The sequence below is a fragment of the Halichondria panicea genome, unplaced genomic scaffold (genome assembly GCF_963675165.1).
Source record: "Halichondria panicea unplaced genomic scaffold, odHalPani1.1 SCAFFOLD_33, whole genome shotgun sequence".
NCBI lineage: Eukaryota > Metazoa > Porifera > Demospongiae > Suberitida > Halichondriidae > Halichondria > Halichondria panicea.
In genome coordinates, this window is record NW_026986618.1 from 25,108 (window position 1) to 33,427 (window position 8,320).

The 8,320-nt window shown below is 38.7% G+C and overlaps 2 protein-coding genes and 1 long non-coding RNA gene across 3 annotated transcripts; 2 read left to right on the forward strand and 1 right to left on the reverse strand.

Annotated features, from left to right (window-relative positions):
* Positions 1 to 1,515: 1,515 nt before the first annotated feature.
* On the reverse strand, positions 1,516 to 4,462 carry LOC135352029 (ADP-ribosyl cyclase/cyclic ADP-ribose hydrolase 2-like). Its single transcript, XM_064551130.1, has 7 exons — positions 4,345 to 4,462; positions 3,932 to 4,143; positions 3,251 to 3,480; positions 2,774 to 3,013; positions 2,412 to 2,588; positions 2,158 to 2,265; positions 1,516 to 1,767 (listed from the first exon to the last, which is right to left on the reverse strand). The coding sequence occupies exons 2-7, from the start codon at positions 4,141 to 4,143 to the stop codon at positions 1,688 to 1,690; spliced, it is 1,047 nt and encodes a 348-aa protein (XP_064407200.1). The 5' UTR covers positions 4,345 to 4,462; the 3' UTR covers positions 1,516 to 1,687.
* A 359-nt stretch (positions 4,463 to 4,821) lies between these two features.
* LOC135352033 (uncharacterized) lies at positions 4,822 to 6,630 on the forward strand. The gene has a single exon (XM_064551133.1). It carries the CDS (start codon positions 4,926 to 4,928, stop codon positions 6,543 to 6,545), a length of 1,620 nt encoding a protein of 539 aa, XP_064407203.1. The 5' UTR covers positions 4,822 to 4,925; the 3' UTR covers positions 6,546 to 6,630.
* Positions 6,631 to 7,118: 488 nt separating this feature from the next.
* Positions 7,119 to 7,986, forward strand: LOC135352034 (uncharacterized). Its single transcript, XR_010399573.1, has 3 exons — positions 7,119 to 7,357; positions 7,561 to 7,667; positions 7,731 to 7,986. It is a non-coding gene; the product is annotated as an uncharacterized LOC135352034 (long non-coding RNA).
* Positions 7,987 to 8,320: the final 334 nt, after the last annotated feature.

Sequence of the window (8,320 nt, forward strand, 5' to 3'; positions counted from 1 at the left end):
GCCTATGAATACGAAAAAAAATTTGTGTCTACAACATGCAGTAGAGATTCTACTTAGGTATAGATAGGACCTAGCCTTGTTCGCAAGACAATCTGTCTCTAGAAAAATATGAGCAGGATGGATTTGAACAAATATGGGGACATAAGTGGCAGAGCCGCCCATGGGAGTGGGTATGGGAAGGGGATGTTCCCCCTTCTGTACCCATGCACTGTAAGCATGCAGAAGGTATTGCTATGATCTTGTAATTCTTATCCCATTTCATTAGTAGAAAAAAGGCTATCTCTCTTGCGGAAAAACAAGCAAACATGACCGGCTGTGAATGGTGCAAATTTTTGTATGAACTACATGTACCCATTTAATTTTAAATATTCATACAGTACGTGACGTCACGTTGAATCTATAAAATTAATTATTGCAGTAGAATAATTTTGTACAATGCTCCACCATGCATACGAAAATAACCAGCTATAGACTCTGTAATGAAAACATAGATTCGTGACTGAGCGTGCATGCACATACTAAAAAGATAGTCTAGCCTCATTAACGGCCACCTCTAAAGAACAACCACACTCTATAAAATGGCCAAGAGCTCAGGCGGTGGCAGAATCACCCAATAAAACGATGCATGCTTTCGCTAGCTATTCGTCTCAGTCTATAATAGCTAGACACTGTTTAGGAAGTTTCTAGAAGCCCAAAGGGCTGGCTGTATTCTAAATCATGTGGAAACTTCCTAAACAGTGTCTAAGCATTTTAGATCATAGCAACCATGAGTATCTAGCCAATCAGATTTGAATGTTCTTATCTAATCTTTGCTACATGATTTTCTAAGTGAAGTACATGATTTTCTAAGTAAGTACATGATTTTCTAAATAAGTACATGATTTTCTAAGTTGGATAGAACACTTCCTTTAGCCAATCAAATTGCAGTATTTATGGCAAACATGATCTAAATAAACGTTAGAAGCCTCTCCCTAAAATAGAATTGATTGCGATATTGATAAACCTCACAATATTGTGAAACTTCGCCAAAGTTGGAGATTATAGCCATGTTAATGGTTACGGCAGGACACAGAAACAGGAATGGTGGCAGAGTTGCTATCTATAATTATAACAATCTTAGTTATAAAGTCACGGTCATAGACAGTTTGATTGAATGTATTGTTGTTTCTTTGCAATTAAAGTTAGTGTTTTGTATAGGCCCCCCCAAGCAGCAAAGCTGATTTCTTATAACACCTACTAACTGGTTATATTGCCTCTTGACATAATAATCATTTTTCTTGAACATAATAATTATTATAGGTTACGGTATACTGTACTATACTATACTATATAACCTATAATATTATGTTTGGTGACAAGAAAATTTCGTTGACTACAGGCCTGTTCCAATACTAGTAATTAAACTGCTTGAAAATAAATTGCAGTCTTGCTGCATGCTGGAGCAAATGAACCACACTCTGAGCACCAATAGGGGTTCACACCTGGTAAATCAACTAGATCTACCACTGCCCTCAGTTTCTTGGTAAACCATCATTTACACTGGGGATTTTTTGGCAGGAAGATACATCACAGATAGTATACTATCTGTATACTACAATACAAAACAGGATCAGCTATATAGCTATAGATTAGACACAGGCAAAACGAGTCCATAGCAGCTAAAATCTGTATATGAGTTATTGCTTGCTTATGATGCAGCAAAAACCAGCACCAGTAGTGAAGCCCAAAAAATGATTAAACTTGAAACACCTTGTCCAGCTGACACACCTGCATACCAAAGACAGTGATTATAGCATTGGACATGTACACACAATTATTTGACAGCTTAGCTGAGAATGATATCCACTGTTTACATAGTACACATGTGTATATCGACAGTTTGTGGAATCCTACATGCACTCACACACTGTATAGGTCTTGATAAACAATGATTGTGTCCCAAGATTAATTTTTGCAGGTACTAGTTGAGCTGGTACAAGTGCTTGTACATTAACGAGCCCTAGCTGAGCAACCATAGCAGTGTTTGTATTTAGATCAATATTATTATTATTAGTCAAACTTACAACATACACAATTGCAGATTAATTTTCTACACAATGGCTTTATTGCTAATCATGCTGAAGCTATAACAGTCAATGAAGGGTATGCACTACTCACCGGCGTTGCAAGGATCTGTTCCATTATTATCCTGGCGTCGTTGTCTCCCTGAGTTTAGTGGACAACTGACCTCTTTCTTGAAACACGGATCATCTGCAGGTTCTCTATCTGTAAAAAGGATGGATCGCAATTGAACCGAGTTTACCGTAAAGAATGGATATGACTATAGCCATGCAGTATAGTTTCTGTAGTAATATAGTCTGCACTGTATATATGGATTATTAACAGGTATTCAACTATCATAATAATTATACCTTCTTGTATGCTAGTGATGATATTGGCAGCACAATCGGTCACCTCTACCAAGCTAGCATCAGTGTTAACAGGATAACCGAAAATATCGTAACAGCTATAGTCAATGTCCGGAATTTGTTCAACAAGTCTCTGCTGTAAAATGAGCAGTGAGCCTTGTCCGCACCTCTCAGAGACATCTGCACATAATCACCAGCAGATGTGATAGGCAGACGTTATACTGTGGTTACATTCCATTCTACACTTAATTAGCTTATCAGACCATCATCATTATAGGAAATACACAACATGCTCACAGTATAGTGACAGTGTTTCATGACAGGTTGTGTGAATATACTCACTAGATGCCATTACATTAACGTACCACCATAAGTCTGTGAGACATGCACCACCATGATGACTGCCCGATCAACCAAATTCCTGTTCAAGGCAGGGATTTCATGCATTGCAAAGAAAGAATTCAAGGGGAAAGCTCCTTTCTCTGACTCTCCAAAGCCGAGATAAAAGATGGTGCCTGCTGCAGCTTCAGCAAATCTAACTGAGAACTCTTGGAAGAAAGCATAGGAAGTACTACACGGGCACATTCCACTGTACTGTATGCCGTCTGAAATGGATAAGATGACATATTAAATGACATAAGAGATGGATGTATAATTATGTTCTGAACAATTTGTGAACGTATAGTTATAATAGTAGTTACATAATTCTGGTTTGGGGAATCTTGAAAACCATAAGTAGTTTAATAATGGACAAACTGAAACTATAGGGACTGCATTATGTGGTTAGTATATACATTTTGATAGTTGACATGGTTACGAGACGTGTCATAACTTTGACTTACTTATACCACCACTGGTAGTTCCACACCAGCGTAACTGCGTCATGGGCATGTCCAACCTGTCGGCGATTTTGTCCATGATTGATATCGGGAAATAATTTGGACCAGAAAACACGTCAGCAGCATTACACATGCAACTCAGCATGACTGACAACTCTATAGTTTGAGACCAGAACAAGAACGTGTCCATCGCGGCAGTTATCGGGAACATGTTGAAGTAGTCCTCATAGTTTCTATTTAAGGAGAAAACACAGTACGTTTAATTCATTGCATGTAGCTATAGACCTAGCCTATAATAAATTAGTAACCCATAATTATGTAGGGGGAGTTTGCACAGTTATAATGAGGATTGAGATGTTTGTTCACAACGGACTGTATACATGCAGAAGGTACCATATAGCGCTTTATTTTCGAGGAGCAAACATTTCATAGTTTTTGCGGATTGACCTTGAACCTCGAAATGTTGGTGCCTCGAATCATTGTTTACTCACGGTATTACCTCTCTACTGTAGGGGTGTCACTGTGGTCGTTTGAACCTCTACCCTCGAAAATATTACTACTAAACGTTTAGTTTGAGCAATCTGCCAAATACTAGCTCCTTGGACAATAAAGTGCTATATAATATCTGTATTATTTGCTGAAACAGTCGCTGTAACAATGCAGTGACTATAAGTAAACACGTACTCTGTAGTTATACCACTAGGGTCTGTGTTGGCAAATGCTGAAGAAAATGCACTCCAATATCCATCACACGTGGTATTTATCCGCCCCAAGGCAACACATCCATCTAAGAACAGGGTTGGAAAGGTTTGTGGGGTAGGGTTGCAGTCTCCATCTGGTTGGCTGTTTACCAGCGACAGCAGAACAAGTAGAGACAGTGCAAATATGTTCCTCATCTACATAACAATTATACTGGTCAGTCACAATTTTAAATAACCAATGCATATAATTATTAGCTAATTGGTAGATCTACATTGTCATTGGTACAGAATCTAGATCTACAATTTAATATATAGATAGGCTTGTGTATAGATCTAGAATCTAGATCTGGTGTGCTATCTAGACAAGACTCATGTGTAGTTAAGTTAGTCACTCACTGTGAATATTAGAAGAATCTACTGCAGCTAGCTGCTGCACTAATGCACTTTAAACTTTGTATTATAATTTGGAAGGTACATGTACGTAGCAAACCAGACTGACAAGCAAAGCCATGGTTAGTTGGGCGGAGCCCGACCGTCCCTGACGGGAGGTCGGGTTGCAAGCCTATCTGGGATTTGTTCTAGCGCCACTATAGTGGCGCCCTATCAGATTGCAGCATTTTTCACGTGGCTTGGTTACACTTCCGCTTGCATCTAGTTGCAAAACCGCATGCAGTATTGCTGTGCCATCCTTGTGGTTTACACGTCATCAAGTCGGTTAACACCCACTTGAGAATAATAATATATTATTCATAGCAGTACTACATAATGCGCAGAACAAATCCCAGATAGGCTTGCAACCCGACCTCCCGTCAGGGACGGTCGGGCTCCGCCCAACTAAGCCATGGTAGGGATACAAATGAATATGCACGTAGATCTATATATGATTATGTTTCAGTATGATGTCATAATTAAGTGAGTTGTTAATACTGTACTAATCTACATAATTCTCATCTCTGTTAATTCTGAATTAGCTAAAAATGACTACAATGCAACCATTAAGTGTAAGTGAAGACACTGATTCAAGAGAAGTTGGCAAACTACTACCACTTAACTATTTGGCTGATATTGACGAATCAGTTTCCCAGGAGTCAATACAAGTAAACTTAAAAAAGAACCGAGAAGCCATTCTAAGAAGCCTTGATCCATTGTATCCATCGCTTTACGGACTGTTAGATCACTATGAACTTGCTGAAGAATTTACGAGTGGTTCTGAGAAGAACCGTAGAAAAATGGCCGAAAGACTTCTCAGCAAGATCGAGCAATCGGGTGATTATAGGCAGTTTTTGGACTACCTTGAAGAAGATTATGATGATGAACACACGGGACACACATACATTATTTCATTGCTCAATGGAAAACAGTTCGGAAAAATGGAGGTGGCAAAACACATTGAATCAGAGACAATTTTGAAGAGTATAACAAAAAAAGCTGGGTTTGTTATAGATCAATTAGATACGAAAGGTTTGTTGCCGTATCTTAAAAGCAATAAACTGGTCACCAGGAATGAGGAGGAAGAGATGTCATTAGAGGGAAAGACTTGCAGGGATAAAGCGACGCGACTTCTGGCACTTCTCAAAACTAAAGGCCCCACCGCTCATCACATTTTCCTGCACAATTGTCTAGCTGAAAAAGACGCAAATCATTTTCACCTTTACACTTTGCTAACGGAATCTAACTCAGCGAATACCAGAAAGAGAAAAATATTAGACCTCAGTTTAATATCTGCTCCCCCTACAAAAGTGCCAAGGCCACTTGACCCTTTACAACTGCCTGAAGGTATCGTGGCACAACGTTATCTAATAAAAATATCAGGTATACGACGGAATTACTCAAATGCTGAACCAGACATATTAAAGACACAGTTAGAAAGTGAAGTGAAGTCAGCCGCTAATCCATTGGAGGCCAGGATCGCATTTTGCCTCGAAATGTCCTACTTCTGTGCAGCTGACATTAAACAAACAAAGCTTATCGTTTTTAGAGCAAAGGAAATGATGAAAAAGCTTGATGGGTGCAATAAACAAGTTTTGGAAGTTCGATATAGGCTCATACTAGGTCGTTGCTACAGAATCTGCGGCAAAAACGATAAAGCCAGGAAACATCTCGATAATGCTTTTGCCATTCTCTACGTTCAAAACATTGAACGAGGGGAGGACGCAATATTGGCAAATTATTTCAAAGCATGCAGTCTCATGAAAAGTGTTGATAAGGTGGACATGGTTGTTAAATGTCTGAAAAATGCTATTGATATTGCACAAAAACAAGACTATGGGATGGATATTGCTCACTTTTGCAAAATTCGCTGCGCTCAAGTTTACATTGGTGTATCTGCTGACAATCCAGTCTCGTACAAAGAGATTATCTCGCCATCCAGTGTAAAAGACGCCAAGGGATTATTGAAAGATTTAGAAGATAATCACTATTCAGACATGAACCCTGCAGCTAAGTGCTTTTATCTGATAGCCTGCTCTGATGTATATCGGCTTGCTGGAAATGTCGATGAAGCGCGAGAATATGCAAAGCAAGCAGAAAACACAGCTATGTCGAAGTATCATATTTCATTAGTAGAAAAACGACAAATTCTTTTGCAGGAGAGCTAGAATAGTTGATATTGAATTCATGGTATATTCAGTTGATGTTTGTATATACATGCAACAGCGTGCAATGTGTTTCTTCTTCACCTTGTTTGGAGAGACACTATAATTAAAAGAGCAATCTTGTATTTATTGCCTAAAGTACAATGTATAATGGGACCAAGCCAACCACTGACAGTGAGTGTTACTAGATCTATACTAGCCTCCTTTGCAGCCTCTCCTTTTCTGTTCTTTGTCACTGAAGAGAAATTGGAGGAACAAAGAAAGAAAGAAGGAAGCGACTGTCTCTTCCTTCTTTCTTTCTTTGTTCCTCCAATTATTCCCGTATTTTATCTTATTGAACTAAAGGATCTAGGAGGCTGAGGTTGGAATAGCCTCGACTCTCCAGCCCCCTCTTGAGTAGACTCGCAAGCCACTCCCTTCCCTTTTCTCTGATTGGGCAGGAGAAAAGGGACTGGTGACTCTGGGCATAGATTATTGAAGAGAGGGATTGGAAACGCATGCGTTGAAGTCATTGGAATTCCGGCCCATCCGTGTTGCGCCGACGCCCACGCAGTACTGCTTTTCAGCAAGCTGGTTTTTGCCTTCAATAGTCTACAGAAGGCAGCACAAAGGCTTGGCCTCGGGGCAATGCACACTGATAGTCCAGCTGTTCTAAATAGTGCTTGCTAAGTTTAATCTGTCTAGAGAAAGAGCAAAGTCTAATAATTTGGTATAAATCTTGACTTACCTTCACTGCCTCAAGTTTGTGGGATTATTTTGACTCTCTTGAAAGCAGTTCAGCCTTGCTACACTTTGAAGACAAGATCAGTAGTGTGGTAAGTGTGTTTTAAATCTATCTAATGTTTGATGGATTCTCCATGGTAGATTTTATAAGCATATTAATTGCTACATTATTAATTAATCATTTGTGGGATTTTGTGGGATTTTCTGCCAATGTAGGTGGTTCAGCAGCAGGCTGTTATATGCTAGAAGTGTTCCTTTAATGCTATTGAATGCTTTTGTGCACTTTTATTCACAGTGTTACAAATGGGTCGTCGCAAATTTTATTTGGGAAGGCGTTTGAAGAATTCTGAAAGACTAAACAAAGGGAAACGTCAATTGGGAAGACCACCACATAAAAAATCGGTAAACTAAATCTATCTGGCTCATTTATTTATAATTATTATTGTATGTGTCTTTAACTATCAGATCGTGTCATCCACATCCACTGATGGTACATGTACTGAAAACACATCCACTGATAGCACATTCATTAATAGCAGCGTTTCTGATGGTACATGTACTGAAAACTGCTGCACTTGATCCAGTTAGAGGTAATTGCAAGTCCAGAAAGAGAATATGTACATCTGTAGATGTGTCTGAACCTTTACCAAAGAGAGCAAGACGTTCAAAGAAATCTATGAGTGTATGATCTTGTTTTGAAGTGTATTAAATTTTGAAGTTACATCATTCATATTATAACATTAGTATAAAAATAATTATTAGGTACATTCGGAAGGAGTTGATATAATTTTTAGTTCTTTTCTAAGTGCTTTTTGCTTGCTCTTCTTTTCTGGCATATACTTTTCCAACCATGCTTTGGCAATAGAAAAACCTCGAATAGTAATCCACATTCCAATCATCTCTTTTAAAAGGTCAATAGCAATCTGCTCATTTGTGATGTCTACAGACAATAGAGTCCAATAAAACTGGACATCATCATCAGCAGCAACTGCACTCGCAATTACTTCTCTTTTATTTATTTCGTCTAAAGTGGATCCTTTGCTAAATGAAATCAG